The 19,020-nt window shown below is 34.9% G+C and overlaps 1 protein-coding gene across 1 annotated transcript in view; it reads right to left on the bottom strand.

Annotated features, from left to right (window-relative positions):
• Positions 1 to 19,020, bottom strand: part of LOC150105752 (ras-specific guanine nucleotide-releasing factor 2-like) — a 294,996-nt gene that overhangs the window by 155,268 nt on the left and 120,708 nt on the right. Inside the window, exons 4-8 of the mRNA XM_090394546.1 lie at positions 13,743 to 13,826; positions 10,570 to 10,673; positions 7,927 to 8,076; positions 2,708 to 2,787; positions 2,166 to 2,359 (exon numbers count right to left, since the gene is read on the bottom strand). Of these exons, the coding sequence (XP_090250672.1) occupies positions 2,166 to 2,359; positions 2,708 to 2,787; positions 7,927 to 8,076; positions 10,570 to 10,673; positions 13,743 to 13,826 (612 nt within the window). The remainder of the gene's footprint in view (positions 1 to 2,165; positions 2,360 to 2,707; positions 2,788 to 7,926; positions 8,077 to 10,569; positions 10,674 to 13,742; positions 13,827 to 19,020) is intronic.

Here is a 19,020-nt window from a genome sequence, read left to right as displayed (position 1 = left end):
ATATATAAAGGGAATATCGTGCTAAGCTTCAATGACGTCACAAGTTAATCCATTAAAAAGTGCAGTTCTTTTTGATAAATACACTTCACCTCACGTCTTGTAATTCACTCTGGGATCAACTGCTCATTGGATGATTTGGAGTTTCGACGAGTTGTAATTTTTTTCGATCACGGCCTGCGGTATTTCGGGGCAACGTTTAACGACTTGCCTTTTGATAAATTGTGTGTTTTCGGGGGAAAAAAAAAAAAATATATATATATATACAGGATGTCCCAAAATTCACGCAAGATTTAAATTTAGCGCCATTTGTGCGGTAAAGTGTTCCCAACGAGAAAAAAAAAAAGACAGCGTGACAGCTGACAGTTTAGGGTTATTAAAAATGGCCACACACAGCAAAGAGAGTTCGTTGAATGGATTATGGAACAACAACAAGTGGATGCTCATTTTTCGAACAAAATCATCTTCAGCGTTGAGACTCATTTTCATCTTGATGGCTTCGTTAATCGACAAAATTGTCGCATTTCGGGTTCAGAAAATCCACGAGTGATTGTTGAGAAACAAATGCATCCACAACATGTCACTGTTTGGTGCAGATTTTGGGCTGGAGGCATCATCGGTCCATTCTTCTTCGAAAATGCGGCTGGTAAGGCAATAACAGTTAATGGTGCTCGCTATCGCGACATGATAATCCAGTTTTTTGTGCCTAAATTGCAAGATATTGATGTGGACGACATGTGGTTTCAACAAGACGGTGCCACATGCCATACAGCCCGAGAAACAATTCAATTACTGCATGAGTCATTTCCTGGTCGGTGATCAGAATTGGCTGCCTAGAAAATGTGACTTAACGCTTGGACTTTTTTCTTTGGGGTTTTTTGAAGTCTAAGGTTTATGCCAACAAGCCCACGACCACCCACGCCTTGAAGGAGGAAATTGAGAGCTGAATCAACGAAATTCAGCCACTTATGTGCAAAACGGTCATGGAAAATCTCGAAAAAAGAGTGCGTATGTGCCAGCAAAGCCGTGGAGGCCATTTACCCAATGCTATTCCATGCATAACCCTATACTGTATACTTTATGAATCAATAAGAAATTACAATTTTTAATTAAAAACCTGTGTTTTCTATCAAAATTACTTCTTGCGTGAATTTTGAAACATCCTGTATATATATATATATATATATATATATATATATATATATATATATATATAGAGAGAGAGAGAGAGAGAGAGAGAGAGAGAGAGAGAGAGATCAAATTCTTAGCAACGTGCTGTTTGTATCCCATAATGCAGAGCATATAAAGAACGTGTAGGATGTCATACATTGTAGTGAGAGTGATTTATGTATCGGTTCGACCTTTATTGATGTATTTTCAGTAGAGCTTGATGCAGACGGAGAATTATGTCATCGCAGAAACCATATTTCTCACAAGGTAGCTTTGATTATCGCCATGAATAGTCTTCGGAGCCTATAGTTTGTGAGTTGAAATCCCCCTCCGGTATACGGACGTTTGCGAAAATTGCTTTAGGTCAAAAACAATACCCCCAAGCCCGAAGTGAAGTTCACTATTCTCCAAATGCTTTAATTTCAGCACCCTTTCCCATAATTCATAACCTATAAAGGGTTTAAATATCAAAATATTATTTCTCTATTTTCGTAGTTTGGCAATAGTTGGAGTGGTTTAAAATGGATTGGTTAATCGAGAATTGGATAATATAACGCTTCCGTGTTCCAGGATGTAAGATCGAATTCCACTATTGCTTCGATTTGTTTGTTTTGTTTTCCATTTTTTTTTTTTTTTTTACTAATTTGTTTAAATTTTTTAAATCAAGATTTGGAAGGAGCATTACGTGGGTCATAATTAATTTTCGAAAAAACAACAACACATATTTCAGCCAAGAACCAAAAAATATATTCACTCTATGGTGGTAATGATGCCAAATAAATGTCGATATTCCATGACAACAGACTCCTTTTCCTGATCAACATAAAAAGAAACGAACAAAAATTGCCATAGCAACACTTTGTTTCTCTTCAACAATGACAAGCAAAAACGTCTTGTTCCCAAGACAACAATAGAATCCACGTTGTACGTATGCGTGAGAAACATATATATTAACACTGATTCTTACAAACACCTTTTTATATACCTTACATACTCACTTGATGCATGGGGTAGGTAAGGAATGTCTCGAGTGTCCTTCCTTGCAGCAAAGATTTTTCTTCTAATCGACGCAGCATCCCTGAGAACGTATCCCTCTGCTTGCACTCCGCCAACACTTGAAGGCTGTAGTGGTGATTCCTCACGTACTCTTGATAGATTGTCAGCATAGGAAGCAGCATGTCGAACAGGTCTCCTTGTAAAGAAGCAAAATATTTTAATCCTATAATTGCATTACTAGAGTCCGACATCGTCTGTTATATCAATAATTTACACAGAAAATAAAGTCGTAGGCATTCACGTGCTACAAAAAAATGCATCCAGAAAACAAAAAAACAGCCATCTTCAAAATATAAAAAAATGCCTCATAATCAAAAAAAAGGTGGAAATTCGTCCAAAAAAAGAATTTTCACTGCGCAAAAGATTTGTTTGTTTGTAAAGATACCAGTGGCGCCATCTGTTAGGAAAAGTGTTTGCTTTTGCATGAAATTAATATATATTGGAATATATTGTACACAGAAATCCAATATGAATATCGACTCACCTAAAACGAGGGTTGGCCAACTTTCCATTCTGGCAATCAGACCCTTGAGGAAGATTTGATGGAGAAACATCACAGTCTCACTGAAAGATTTTAGTACACAATCATTGATTTAGTATTCAGAATTTAACATCACGCAAACGGTCAAAATGTTATCGATTGTAGATTAAAACCTTCACTAAGTAATAACATTTGAAAATTTGAAAGATCGATTTAAAACTCAGCAAATATCTGCTTATTATTAATATTTTTTTTTTCATGTCACTAAAAATAGTCAACGAAATCACAGTCGTTGTAAAAGCGATGGATGTGCGCATTCTTGATGTATAGCGAATGCGTTTCAGGGAATCCAGCTTGAGCAAGTTCAATAACGGAAGCCAGTTTAGAATCTAAAAAGAGCCAAAAAATATTAGTAGAAGCGCGTGCATTTTGTAAAACACATTCCGATAAAATAAATAAATAAATAAGGAGATATTCTTCTATACATAACTCAGGTAAATGAGAAAAACAAATAAAGAAAACAAATAAAATAAAATAAAAAACTTTATACCGAAAATTATATTGTAAAAAATTGATAAAAATTGATTAAAAAAAACTTTTTAAGTAAAATGCTCAAATTACTGTACGCCCACAGATGCGAGACCCTTCGACCCTTCTGCGCATGTCAAAAGAACGAGAATCCATTCCGATAATAAGGTAATCAATTCGTATTATGGGACGAGTGTTTATTATTATACGTCGGAAAATTATATTTTCTTTTATGAAAATTCTAGTTTTTAAAGTAGTAACTATTTTGTTTGTACTCTACTCGTATATCTAAATCAATTTTTTTGGACATCGATGGCCAGCCAGTCTGGACTCTTAGCTATCACCGATAGTTGGTCCATGACTGTCAATGTTCCAAAGGCATACGGGAAGAGGAGAGTTTCCGTCATCACCTGGTCCATAATATTAACCAATGTATATTATTGTCTGAAATAGTATCAGTTCTAAAGTAGTTTTTATTCAATTACCAGATTTAAAACCTGATTTTCTAGAAGGAAATCCTACTCGTTCATTTAAAGATGACTAAATCGGGAACCAACAGAAAACAGGCCGCCTGGAAAAAATTATAGTTCGTCAGTTAGAATCGAACGTAAAAGATCTTTCTTCCAGTCCCCTAGCACTAAAGAAAAAAACGTAATTTACGCAGGCCACACATACCCCACTGACTTTTTTCTAAGTTAAGGAATATTGAATAACTAGTTCCTGTCAAATAAGTCAGCTTGTGCTCTTAGAGAATATAGAGACAAATGCAAGAAAGCTAAACACTATGTAAAACTAGCTAAACAAAAGTCATAGGAGGACTTTGGCAAGAATATAGAAAATAAATATCAAGAAGGTGGCAAAATATTCAGGAGGTTGTTGAAGAAGATTAGGAATCTGGGAAAGAGTGATGTAAAAGGGGTTACAGATGACAAAGGTGACATGAAAACGGGAGAAAAAGATATCCTTGAAGTATGGAGTAATTACTTTGAAAAACTGCTAAATGAAACAAGCAGTGATGACAGCACAGTGATAAAAACACTGACCAGGCATGCAGTCAGGAATACATATCCATACTTGAAGTAGAAAAAGCAACCAAAAGCTTGAAATATGGAAAGGCAGCAGGAGTAGATGATATTCGACCAGAAGTGCTGAAGTATGGTGGTATAAGAGTCTTACAGTGGCTGCACTGCATAGTTCAGAAAGCCTGGACAGAGGGACGAATTCCCGATGATTGGAGTAGAGCTCTCATAGTACCCATATATAAAAAGGGAAATAAAAGTGAATGTGAGAATTACAGAGGTATTCCCTACTGAGTGTTCCTGGCAAGATCTATGCAAGTACACTTGAGAAACGGTTGAGAAGAATTGTGGAAGAAAAGCTTGGTGAAGAACAAGCTGGATTCAGGCCAAATAGAGGCTGTCAGGATCAGATCTTCATTTTACGACAAATATTCGAGAAAGCATCGGAATATAACAAAGATCTGTATTTAAGTTTTGTCGATTTGGAAAAAGCATATTACACGGTGCCAAGAGAGAAGCTATTCAATACACTACAGTTATATGGGGTCGATGGGACATTATATCAAGCAATACTTAGTCTTTATTTGAATTGTAAGTCAGCAGTTAGAATTGAAGGCAGTACAGGAAGATGGTTTAATGTTAAATCTGGTGTGAGACAAGGATGTACATTATCCCCTCTGTTATTCATTGTCTATATGGATCACATTATGAAGGAAAGTGGTATTAAACCTGATATCAAAATTGGAGATTAATGTCAGCTCTTTGCTTCATGCGGATGATGTTATACTTCTAAATAAATCCGCTACAAGTCTGCAAGATTCTCTGACTAAATTGAATAGCTGTTGTAATAAATATGGTATGAAGGTCAGCAATAAAAAGACAAAGACAATGAAAATAGGCAGAATAATTGAAATATCAACTGTGTTGTGAATGGAGAACCTATAGAACAAGTAAAATATTTCAGCTACTTAGACACGATTTTTACGGATGATGGTAAATTAAATATGGAAATAGACAACAGAATCAACAAAGCTGGTATGGTGGGAAGTCAATTGAATAAATTCATATGGAATAAGAAAGAAATTAGTCGGAACATGAAATTAGCTGTATACAAGACAGTGTTCAAACCAGTTTTAATTTATGGATCTGAGAGCTGGGTCCGAAGTAAAACACTTGACCAAAGACTAGAGACCGCAGATATGAGAGTCCTGAGAAAGATTATAGGCATGAACAGATGGCATCAGTGGCAATATCATATTAAAAACGAAGATATTAGGAAAGAACTTGACATTGTCAGCATCCAGGAATGCGTTAGCAGAGCTAATCTCAGGTGGTATGGTCACTTGAACAGAATGGGCAAGGAAAGATTAGCAAAACAGGTGTTCTCTGTCAGGTTGGCAGGAAAACGACCCAGAGGAAGACCAAGATATAGGTGGATTGATACGGTACAAAGTGCCTTAGACGATAGAAATATAAGATCTGATAATGTTGGAGTCTTGAGAAGTAACAGACTGATTTGGAGGAAAATTGTAGATAGGAAGTTAGTAATGATGTAATTTTTTCATGTAGTACTATCATATCCTGTACACCCCTTGAGGGTACAAGGCAGGAATTTGATGATGATGATGATGATGATGATGATGATGAGACTTGTCCCACAAGTGAAAATTTAGCTGTGTTATGCAGCTATGTTATGTTAGTAAGTTTTTACCATTCGATATATCTTAGTGGGCTATTTGGTCACTCGTGTACCTCATAAGGTTTACGAATCGACGCCTTTGCTGTTAGAAGTGGAGGGCTTTTTCATTATTTTATTAAGTCTCGTTCGTTTGTGTATGCATCAACGTGATCTCCATAAGAGAAATGATCCTTTTGTAATTGTGGTGTCTACGTGACTAGCATTATTCCTTTAATGTTCAAAAATCATTATTTGAAAATTATGAAATTTTGAAATTAAAAAAAAAAAAAATTGAAAATTTTTTTTTCGAATAATGAAAATCATTATTCGAAAATTATTTGAAATCATTATTTCAAAAAATTATCATTCATAAGCTTTGATTCCCTTTCATGGAATTCCATTTCGCCCTTTCCAGCAGATCGTTGCCATCTTTTTACTTTATTTGTACATATGAAATGATATCCCCCTAAAGGTATAAGTAAAATATTAATTTATGAAATAAAAAAAAACATAATTGAACTTGTTGGCCCCGTATTCGCTCTTCAACTCAGGCGAGAGATGAATTTTATTGCCGGTGTGAGACTACATCTTTGTTTATTGGAGATCTGACATGGCTTGAAATGACTTCCATGTTAAGTTCCTCGACCCGAGTTTCCGATGATGTAAACACTATAGAAATACGAATATTTTTAAACAAATTTATAAAACTTACTCATCTAAAAATATTTATGTTCATTTCTTTATAAAATCGATGTTATAAATACACCTTATTTTTATTTATATATGATAATATTATAATAAAAACGACTCAGGAGTTCGATCAACAAATCTAACTATCTGTAATAGAATAAAAACCAGTTTAATTAAAGATCAGTAAATTCTATTTGTCAAATTATATCTATAGAAACGCTTGAATTACAGTCGGATATCTTCCCGGTTTAATTCCCGTTCGTGTCAATGTGATGGACATTCAACGTTAATCAAGAGATAGGGCAGCGACTCGAAACTGTAGCGAGTCCAAGCACTGCTGTTGTTCCAATAATCATTAGGACCAAAATTCGAACTACTGTAACTCCTGTTCAACGTTGAATATTATCACACCGACACTCTCGTTCCATTGCGGTGTTTAACCCGGCATAATGTTAATTTCGATTACTAAAACAAATGCACTGAAGACTTTGAAAATAGCCAGAGGAAAAGTCACCCAAACATCTTTTTGCTCTCATCGTTCCTCCGGCGGCATCTTTTATAGGTCACATCATTCTATCGATTGAACCAAATTTTGAACGCAGTTGTTTCTTACTCCATGACACTAAAATGTTTCCTGAGAAATTTAGCTGAAGAAGGAGAAAATTTATTCGAAGGAGGCAAATAAATTCTAAAGTCTCCTTCCGATGATACCTCTAATGTTCTCGCCATCTAACGGTTTTTAAAAGTATGTTTCTATATGCATTAATTGGTAGTGCTTCTTTTATTATGTTTATCCATTTCTCCTTAGGAGTATTACCCATTTACTGCTTACAAAACTGTTCAGAATTACGATCTAATACTTTAGAAGTTTAGTCATTGATGCCTGCAAGTAACATTTAATATGAGTAGACCATCTAGGGATCGAAAGCTGATTTACCACTGTTTGCATTCTTATCAAATGTGTATTTATTATTCTGGCGTTTAGATTCCATTGTGTCTTAAAACCACCCAACTGGTCTTAACGTGTATACACGTCAAAGTTGCATTGCCATGGTTACGAAGCGTATGAGGAGCGATGTATTTTATCCATGTTAATATCTATGTGGTTAAAGATATAAATAGAGTATTGTCAACAAATCTAGTGATTATATTCCTTAAAAGAATATCTTAGTTATCTAATTTATATCTTTACTCAGTAATTAGATTAAATCTTTTATGATATTGTTTCTTTTGGTTGAGGGGCGTGTACTCCATCTTCTATTTCACCTGCTTCAAAAATTGAATTTTTTTTTTTTTAAATTTCTTACCTATTTAAAAAGATCGAATTCACCTCATCGTGAGTACACGGAGGTTTTTGAGAGCTTGCTGCCATCTTGAAAGGCCTGAGAAAGCACGCCACCAGTAGTTGGAGTTGCTCCACGTATTCTTCTTCGGCTTCCACCATTCGAAAGACTAGGCTGAAAAAAAGACAGACAAGATTTAAGCAGAACCATGGCCAAAGCAACAATCCCAGAATATATGCGTAGATTGTTTATTTAATACTGTTGGTCATCGAACCTGGAGGTAACAATACAGAAAATAGATAGTGGAACCTGTATAATATCATCTCTTGCATCGTTCCTTAGCAACAGTCAACAATAGAAACTTGGATCCTTGATTCAACAATGTCAAATTCAACTGGCTTTTTCATTAACAGTTTGTTGAGTTTATGTGCTATGTAGCGCCTTCCTGTAATGAGTTGTTAGACTCCATGCCATGGCACGTAATAATAATAAAGGTTGTGGCCATCTAGAACTCCTGGTTTTCATTTAATATTCTCAATACTAATGCTACGAGCACAGTACAATGAAAATTAAGTCAGAGAATCACGTAAAATATAAACTGAACCGTTTTACATGATTGTAATTGTACAATTTGTGAAAAAATTCTTGCCTTACGAACTGTTGGAAAATGAAGAAAAAAAAAATAGTCCGGTATAACCGAGGTCTGTTTATCCGAGTAATTATACATTTCTACTTTCTACTCCAAAGATGCCATTGCATTTTCTCTTGGCGTTATTGCTTCCCTATTTCTTTATGTGTCTCTGTACACTGCTTTATGTTATGGTTTATAATAGTTGGCTGTTTAGTATTACAGCAACATTTTATGGCTCACTTATGGCTGTTATCTGCGGTAAGTTGATCGTAAACTGTAAGCTGCGACCTCGCCGAAGACGTTTGTGTACGGATGGAGGCATACATCATTTTAAAAGTGATTCTCATTACTTTAAATAAAGCAATTATCTTTAGTAAACTCCGGTTGGACATGAGAAATGCTAAGTGTACAGTTATCTTTTTTTATTATTATCTTTGCATTGCATTTAGGTCATGCATACCAAAAAAAAATGCTGACAAGTATTGGAAATACATTCTATTGCATGTCTGTCGTATTCGCAAACAGCGAGTATGATGTAACATGATGATACGAATATACAATTGATCGCTATTAATCCCATTTGCAATATTTTTAGACTGTGGGTTCAAAAAGAATGTACGTAACTCTATGCAACGCATATAACGCAACGTATGTCATTATGGCCTAGCTTTAGTTTTGACCATACAGAAAATGAAGAAAAATTCCGCACCCAAATACGCACAGTTCAACATAGTCATGGGAGGAAATTAAAAAATAAAATAAATTATAATCTTGCTACTAAAACTAAAGAATTCTATTATTTATTTTTAAATGTTGATAAATCCAAATATCAATAAATCAAAATATCTAACTTTAATCAAATATCAAAATATCCACGTTTGTTCAAATATCATTCGAGTCGGATAAAAGTATTAAAATATCAAGACATCTATAAATCAAAATAGATGTCGAAATATCAAAATATCAAGAAATCACAATGTCTTCTTTTGATCAAAATATCTAATTTTAATCAAATATCGAAATATCCAAGTTTGATCAAATATCATTCCATTTTGATCAAAGTACAAATAAATCAAAATATCCAGTTTTGACGAAATATCAAAATATCAAACCATCCCATTTTTATCAACGTATTAAAATATCAAGACATCAATAAATCAAAATAGATGTCAAAATATCAACATATCATAATGTCCTCTTTTGAACAAAATAATCATATATCAAGAAATCAAAATATCTAATTTTAATCAAATATCAAAATATCCAAAGTTGATCAAATATCATTCCATTTTGATCAAAGTATGAATAAATCAAAATATCCAGTTTTGATGAAATATTAAAATATCAAACCATCCCATTTTGATCCAAGTATTAAAAAAAATCAAAATATCAACAAATCATAATTTTGATCAAAATATTCACATATCAGTAAATCAAAACATCCATTTATATATAGTAAATAAATAAAAATCCTTTGTCTACAGCCAATTACTAATGTATTATAAGCTTACAATCATCTGTATGGGAGTTGCATAAAAAGGTAAGGGTTTTTGTAAGATTGACTGCAGCAGACCGTCTTCATAACAAGACAGCTGAACTAAATATCATAAGCCAGTGTCTCAGCAGGAGACAATGATTCGATGACTCGGAGTTTTAGTATGGTTCAACTGTTACTCAGTTGATTTCTTTTAACAGAAATATTTATGCTAGACAACCCAATCATTTCAAAAATACGGGACAGCGAGACGTCAGTATGGAATTTTTAGGAGATAAAACATCCATTGTGTGTGTGTGTGTGTGTGTGTGTGTGTGTGTGTGTGTGTGTGTGTGTGTGTGTGTGTGTGTGTGTGTGTGTGTGTGTGTGTGTGTGTGTGTGTGTGTGTGTGTGTGTGTGTGTGTGTGTGTGTGTGTGTGTGTGTGTGTGTGTGATGATTATTTTTCATTGAGTTTATTCGTCTATAGTGTGAACCTATAATAAATACATCACGCACTGTTCTCTCTCTCTTTTATTGGAGCTATCAATTAAATCGACTGACCTGTTCCTCTTCCTCATGTTTTCTGCATGCGGTGAGCTAATGTATTCGGCCACTATTTGCTTCCATCTTCGCCTGCATAACCAACCTCGAAAGAAACTTTGCACCTGTGGTCAAGTAATTCAGTGAAAAGTAAGTTACCATTGAAGAAAAAAATTCATTTCATAATTGAGAAATCTAAAAAAAAAAAAAAACGAACTAAATAGATTAATTAGAAGGGATACGCAAATACTATCAAACATCCTAAGGATAGCTTCGGATGTTTCAATCACAGAATTCTTTCTGAAGCGCTTAAAATGTTGATTATTATAAGCATATACATGGTATGAACTCTTAAAATTGCACTTCTATAAATACATTTAAATCAATTCGATGGTAACATAATCGCTAAAGTGTTAAGCTGCCTTGAGAGTACTTTACAAGTAATTTGTTGTTGTTGTTTTTTTAGAAAAACTACAAAAACTTGATCTAAAAGAAAACTTCAGAGATCTTCCTGCACAAGTAAAACACGATAATATTTTTAAGAGCAAAAGTTCACCCAGTAGATTATCGCTCAATCATTATTTTCTCTTTTAAACTAACTCAAATGTGATAAAGTGCTTGGTAACATCAACACTCGTCAGTGCGAAGATCTCTTTGGGGAAATAAGTCATCTTTTCCGTAGAATTTCTGATGTACTTGTTAACGACACTCGTGGGAATTATTAAAATTTTGTGATAAGCAACATAAATGTGCACTTCGTGACACGCACCTAATATCATCACCATACAAATACTTCCTGTCATGATGAAATTTTACCCAAACAAATAAAGCTAAATTAAAGAGGAGTGGCCTAGAAGAACATTGAAAATGGTATAAATAATGACTGTCCATCTTTTATACTAGTATTTCATCTAATAATTGTAGTCTGCGTGGAATACAAATAGTTGAATATTTTTCCTAAAAAATATGCACGTGATCAACTGCTCCATTGTTGAAGTTTATCGAAGTCTCGAGCCTGGGATTTCATAATATTTCTACTTATTTAGAACTGGCATTATAAACGATTTTATTATAATCATAATAATCGGCAATGAATGGAAAAACAAGGGTTAAGTATCATTCTAAAAGCAAAAATTAAAAATACTTCCAGGGATGAAGATCACAAGAACATCTTGTGACGCAGCAACAATGGCAGAGCGAAGTACAACGTATAAAAAGTCTCTCTCTCCATCTTGCCAGTTACTTAGCAGCAAATTTAATTACTGATAAAGCAGTGAGCTTTTAATTAGCGTTCCAAGAGTACATTGAAGATACTTAAATTAAGGCTAATGTTCTTAATTGGTATTTTCTAAAAATTATTACGAAGAAGTTCGATAGAGAGAAGGCGCATTACGTAGGGATGGTAAAGAAACACGATGATGGGGGATTGATAGATCAACTTTATCATGCCGTTAGCATATTGTTAAGATGCGATTGGCTCGAGCGTCTCATTACATTAATTAAAATTAACTTTTTCATGTTTATGTCGTTTGCTTGCTCTTGATTATTTTTTGAAAAGAAGGGAATAATAGAAAAGGGTGAGCTGAAAGGGTAAACGTTAGGCTAAATCAGCGGCTTTGGAAGTTCGAGAACACATTAAAATATATACAGTAGCGAACAAATTAATCCGAACAAGCCGAATGTTCGTCAAGTTTTTGGTTTTAGTTTGGGTTTTGTTTCAGTTCACAATAATTTTGGTTTTGGTTCACTAATTTGGTTGAGTGATGCGTGTTTTGACTGTCTCTACGATATTTATTAATAGTGTGGTGTGTTTTTAGTAGTGTAAACAAATTAACATTCGTTTTGTTCATTTTGTGTAACTGTAAAATGCATAGACCTCTAAGAAAGCGTTCAAAAATCTGTACTCTTTCTCAGCACTCGTCCATGACTCAAAGACAAATTGCCAATGAGTGTGGTGTTCTTTTCGTTACTGTTAATGCAATTTTAAAGCGGTTTAGAGAGACGGGTAAATTTTCTCGTGACAGAAAAAGAAAATGGGAGCGAAAAAAAGAAAAACTCAAGATTGTTTACTAGTTAGGAAAACCAAAAATGAATCCAAGATTGTCTACTGTAAACTTAAATAGAGACTTGGCAACCAATGGGAATAATGTATCTGACATGACAGTCCGTCGAAGATCACTGGAAGCAGGGAGGATTGCCCACAGACCAAAAAAAGAAACTATTGACGAAGGACTATGCAGAAAAGAGGCTCCAGTAGGCAAAAGTGTACAAATATTGGACTGTTGATAAGTGGAAGAAAGTCATTTTCTCAGATGTGAGATATTTCTTGGTCCAAAGACAGCGAGTACCTTATGTTCGTAAATCAACGGCTGAGAAGACTTCTCCCACCTACCTTCAACAAGCTTCCAAACACCCAGCTGGAAAGATGTTCTGGGGTTGTTTTACACATAAGGACCCAGGATCACTTGTGCCTGTTGTTATGATTAAAAGGGATCCATATATAAAAATATTGGAGAAAAGAGTTTCCCCTCAGATCCAGAAAGACAAAAAACTCATCTTCCAACAGGATCTGGCTCCATGCCACACTTTAAAAAAAAGTGAAAGAGTTCCTCAAAAAGCACAACGTCCAATTGCTTCAGTCGCCTGGTAACTCTCCTGACATTAACTCAATAAAAAATCTCATAGAGAAAAACAGACTTGGAAAATTAAATTGAAATACAAAGGATAACTTAATGTAATCCATTATAAAAGTATTTCGAGATGCAGAAATAAGAAAAATTTCTTAAATGTTGGTAGTGTCCATGCTTAAGCGAATTAATGAATTTATTAGGACCAGAGAAGCTCATATAAATTATTAGGTAAAGTTGGAGTTTAATTTTTGTGTTTATTTTGTTGCGAAATTAAACTTTTTCTGTAAAATATGAGTGTTCGGATTAATTTGTTCGCTACTGTAGTACTAATGCTCGTTTAGAACCCTTAAAGATTACACGCGAATGCTTAAAAAATAAGCTGCATAAGTAAAATAGTAAAAATATAATTTCTATAATGTGAGGTTATCTTTGATTTAATTCGTTTAGTTTGACAAAAGATAAACATACTTAAACGACAGCTCAAAATTGTTCCATCGTTTTCGATATTCATATTTGTTGCTTGAGTCTCAGTAGTTATAAATCATGCATTCTCGACGAACTCACCTTCTTGATTTTTCTGATTTCTTCGCAATCTTCCTCTTCCGATTTGCTTGGCGTCAATCTCCACTCTCTTTTCAACGCACACAGCTAAATGAAAACAAGAGATTAGCACCAAAAAACAGATTATAAAAATACCATTTAAAAGTAGTCGCCTAATAAAATATATTTTGATAGATTAATAATGCTTGATAATAAAGCATTAAAAAGATTATTACGATTCCCGAACAACTAAAAATAAAGATAAGAATAACGCAAAATAAAAAAAATAACATGAAATCCAAATATCATCCGACAATAGCAACACTCAAAAATGGAGGCAATATTTACGTAACAAGTCGCCATTTTTCACTTTCTGTTCTAAAAATTCCGATGTTCTTTTTTTATATTTCCAAATCATTAAAACTTCTACATTGTTTATTTCATAACTATAGATCGTCTGTTATTCTAAATTTGAATAAAATTACTTTGAAATAAATGTTTTTTCCATTTCTATTTTTGGTTTTAGAGCAGCGCAATACGTGCGCCATCTAGCGATTCATTAGGGAAACCAATCATAAGCGTATACTTTCTCTATGGCAACAGTTTTACAAAAATCGATTGTGCTATCGAAGGAGCTAGAAACATAAGCTAGGCTTATTTTAAAAAAGCTCCAAAAATTAATGATTCAATAATAACTGAATATTAGATAAGTACTGAACGTTCGTTTTATAGGCTAAACATTTATGTATTTTTAAAATGCATTTATCAGTATTTATTGAATTAGAGATCTAAAAATAATATTAATTATGTCCTAATCTACCAGAATGGTAAAGAAAAATTAACGTGAAGTTTGTCTAATGCGTGATCGGAATTATCCACATTTTCAGTGATGGGTGTTATCAATTACTAAGATCGATTTTTGACTCGCTACCCTGAAATCATTTTATGCTTCAACGAATGTCTTCAAGACTTCCTTCTAATTTTATTCTGAACATTCACCGTCCTTATAATCTGCAGTCTTCTAGCTATTAACGTATTTTATATCACATAACAACCCCATATTTAATAGACTAACGATTTCTCTCCTTTTTTTTTCTGAATAGATTTTGGTTTAAATTTCGAATTAATGATACGATCAATTTTTATGGGGGAAAAAAAAAACGGCTTTGATAGTGGGAAAAAGGTCACTTACTTTGAACTCATAATTGGAAATCTATTATGCTAGAATAGGAAAAACGTAAAATTATAGTTTCGTTAATAGTCTCATGGTTAGATCAAAAGGTGAATCGTAGATTGTTCTGATAGTATCGATTCTAGTATTTTGAATGTTAATATTTGACTTCTAAGATAATGAAGCAAGAAGAAAAGCCAAATTTTATGTCATCTGGATTTTTATTTATAAGGTGAGTACGCAAATATTTTATTGGTTTCTTTAGCGTATTTTATCATCTACTATTAAACAAAGTAATACAATAAGTATACGTTACATTAAATTTAAAAATATATATATTTGGGCGTATTAGCTGCATTTGTTATCCCTGAAAGACGAGATGTTTTCTCAGAGATGATGAAGTCTTCCTATGATGTACAGGATGGTCAACGTTCATCCAAATGCTTTACTTGCAGTTGTTTAAATTCATTGTAGTTTGCCACCTTTTGTGACATTCAAAAATGAAGAGGATTCGAGACAGGAATCGGAGGGCGGCTTCCTTGACAAGCCTGCAAGAAGTCCAAGAAGCTATCCACTGCAATAGCCGGCTTAAGTTGTTGTCCCTACAAGTAAAGTTCGATTCCCGATTTCACGGGTGCTTGAGGATCCTTCACAAAGAGGTGTGATTCAGACTTTAAATGTATTTCGCCAATTCTAGGATTATTTTATCTAATACCGGTTCACTGAAGAGAGGTAAAGTCGCATGTCCTCAGAAAAGGGTCGTTGGACATTAAATACTTTCATAAATAAATATTTAAACTTAAAGTTGATTTTAAAACATTATAAAAGCATTACACGCCCATGTTCGCAGTGTTTTCCCGCACGTTATTTGCTCATGAAATTGAGTCCTAGGATCACATTCCATCTATGGCAAAAACCATCAAACATAACAGAGTCTGATCCGATAGTTGAAATAAATAAAGATTTGAACGGGTTAGATTTGCATATAAGAGAAACTCTTCCTCCCTATGCGTCTTCCTCTTCAAATCTAGCATATCTATTCGATGGAAGTCAATAGATGATATATAACTAACATCGCCAATTGTGAGACTGCGATCCTGCTTATTGAAAACCTTAAATGCTTTGGAAAATTACCTTGTTTGGCCTTTAATGTGTTCACGCATTATCTGACACTATTCCAACCATGGTACTTAATGTGCTGTTGGTTTGCAGCTTTTCATGGCCAAGATAATCATAAAAATATTATACTAGATAACGGAACACATTTTTACAACTTTTTACAACAAGGTAAAGTACTATATGCTGGCAAACTTTATACCGCTTTCCTCTTTTCAGTTATTTCAAGTTTTGAAGACTTTCAGGTTATATTTTTGTCCAAAATGTCTCAAAACTATTGATCGTTGTTCACTCTGAGAACTACGTTGCCAGTTCACACTTATAGAAGCTCCAGAGCACTACCAACATCCGCTCCACAGATAACACAACACTCTGGTAAATAGGATTTATCGCTTCAACCAGGGTCGGCTCGTGCATAGGCACTACGGAACTGCAGCACCCCCAATTTTTCTCGATATATAAATATATTTATGAATTTAGTTATATTTGCTTGTAATATTTAATTTTATCATCAACAGTCTTATACTCTTATTTTGTATAAAAAAATAATAAAAATCCATCTTGTAGCACTTAGGAACGTGAAGGACTCTAGCAGCACTGTGTTTACCACAGTGTCATATTGCTAGTATTTGCTACGCACGCAAGCATATGCACGCCATAGTGAGATGCAAGCTATTAGCGTAATGCGGCACTGTCCGTCGCGCAGTTCCACTGTTGTTTATATGCACTTTGTGCCAGTAGTAGAGTATTCGTAGTGCTTATCGTGTTTACTCCGTCTCTTTAAATATTTAGACATTACAATTAAAGACATAACATTTGTCTAAAATAGTTTTTATTTTAGAACACTATTGGGGTTGTGATAATGGATTTTATTTTTAAGCAATTTTGAATTCTAAACCGTATAATTTTATCGATAATAAACAATATTTTATCATGTTTAATTTTTTTTAAAATTTTTACCATAATGTTGATATTTTATCCAAACACGTATGCACTGTACTTACAGTGTGTATGTATATTTCAAAAGTTGCAGCACCCCGTGATTTGAAGCCAAAAGCCGCCACTGCTTTCGACCTCCACATAGAGTAATCCATGTATCTGAATTGTTATGCTTCATACAGTGTTTCAAGTGTTTACTATATAAGCACGGGGAGCTATAAGTCACTCATTTTGATCTAAGCATTGTTTGGTGGATGATTTTGTTCTGGATACCAGGGCGGTGTAGTTCAGCGTGATATATTCAATGCCATTTCTCAGAGCTTTGAATGAAAGAAGATATCCATCATGTACTATTGGACTAGGTTGGGTTGGTTTGTTTTAAATTGTAACCGCGCAATCATGGTTATAATCCAGTATATTTACGTTTATTGAATTTGTGTATTCTTCTAGCAGATTTGCCTATTTTCTGCGACGAAAAACTCGAGTTTCGTGGAAACCCTGTTACTATCGTATGAGACCAACTCACCTTCAATTGAAAAGTCTTTACAAAAGTTCTTCACATCGTAGACGCGATTGAAACCATTTTCCAACCAAAGCATTTTCAGTACCAAGTGAGCTACGCAGGCTTTCGTATATTGAAATACAAGAAAGTTAAAGTGTGTGTGTGTGTGTGTGTGTGTGTGTGTGTGTGTGTGTGTGTGTGTGTGTGTGTGTGTGTGTGTGTGTGTGTGTGTGTGTGTGTGTGTGTGTGTGTGTGTGTGTGTGTGTGTGTGTGTGTGTGTGTGTGTGTGTGTGTGTGTGTGTGCTTTCTAGCTAAAATATTATGACCACTTAACTAGTAGTGTGTTGGGGCCTTCTTTGAACGAGATACGATGATGGCCGCTTGCGTCCGTCTCTGTTGACCGAGTCAGACCAATGTCCCGAAGATCAGCAAACTAGTCATCGACTGGCGAATGATATGCTCCACATGATCCAATAGATGTTCGATGGGATTCAAATCAGGAAAAGTAGGTGGCCAGGTTAACACACAGAATGCTTGGATATGCTTTTCGAAATTCTACTTGCAGGGCAGTGCGAGCCTTGTGGCACGGAGCGTCGTCTTGCTGGAAGGATCCAGATCCCATCAGACCGTATTTTCATCATGCAGGGCAATATCTGGCCCGAAATAATCCGCAGGTGGGAATTAGCGGTCAAAGTGTGTGTTCAGATGATGAAAGGACCCCGTGATGTTCATGGAACAATCCGCATACCAGGATACTATCCCCATCGGCCTGCTTCCGCCTAACCGTGCAGTCTGGCTGACCACAAACGGGCCGGTGTAAAGAAACGTGATCAGCATGCTCAAGAATAATAACCTTGTTGTGGTAAAGTTACGAAGGACTGTTAACCCTAACAGATATCAAAATACTGGAATATACGATCGCGGTGCTCAATCAATCAATCAGTAACCACAAGTAAATACCTCACCTTCTTAATCTCTAAAGACGATCCTCCCCACCCTATATCTCCTTCGAAAGACGCGGGAAAGTCTTGAAGTAGCTTGTGTGGTGGATATGGACATTTCTCTAGCATTAGATACAGATTGTTAGAGATGGCCGATCAACAAAATGTCATCCTACGGTTTATCTTCTTCGCTGTAATTGAGTGGCCAGTTGTTTTCTTCAGTAGTGCACTATATGTCATGGTAAATAGCTTTATCTCTTACGGCTATTAATGTGAGAATATCCCATTTCTGTGTGCTTTCACGCGCCTTTTTTCACTATGCATAAATTCCACTAATCTCCAGTACTCTCTATTGACAAGTTATGTATGGTTTTTATGATAAGACTCGAACCTTGCAGGCGTCGAAGTTAACATCGACAACTTGAACAATATGAAAACTCGTCCTGTATTGTCTCGCAAGACAAAATTCGCTTCACATTCCCTTACTTCTAGCTTTGCGCAAATCGCAAGGTCAATCCACGAAACAAAAACCAGATAAGTTCAGATTTTACTTCTTGGGTTGACCTACAACGTAGAACTTTCTCTAGAATACGAGAAACGTTTATAAGAATTCATCTACCGAACGTGGGGTAG

Source organism: Typopeltis vanoorti, chromosome 6 (assembly GCF_054136105.1).
Source record: "Typopeltis vanoorti isolate ZY-2024b chromosome 6, IOZ_Tvanoo_1.0, whole genome shotgun sequence".
In the NCBI taxonomy this organism is placed as follows: Eukaryota; Metazoa; Arthropoda; class Arachnida; order Uropygi; family Thelyphonidae; genus Typopeltis; species Typopeltis vanoorti.
Note: the sequence above shows the minus strand (reverse complement) of the source record. Positions and strands in the feature narration are given on the sequence as shown.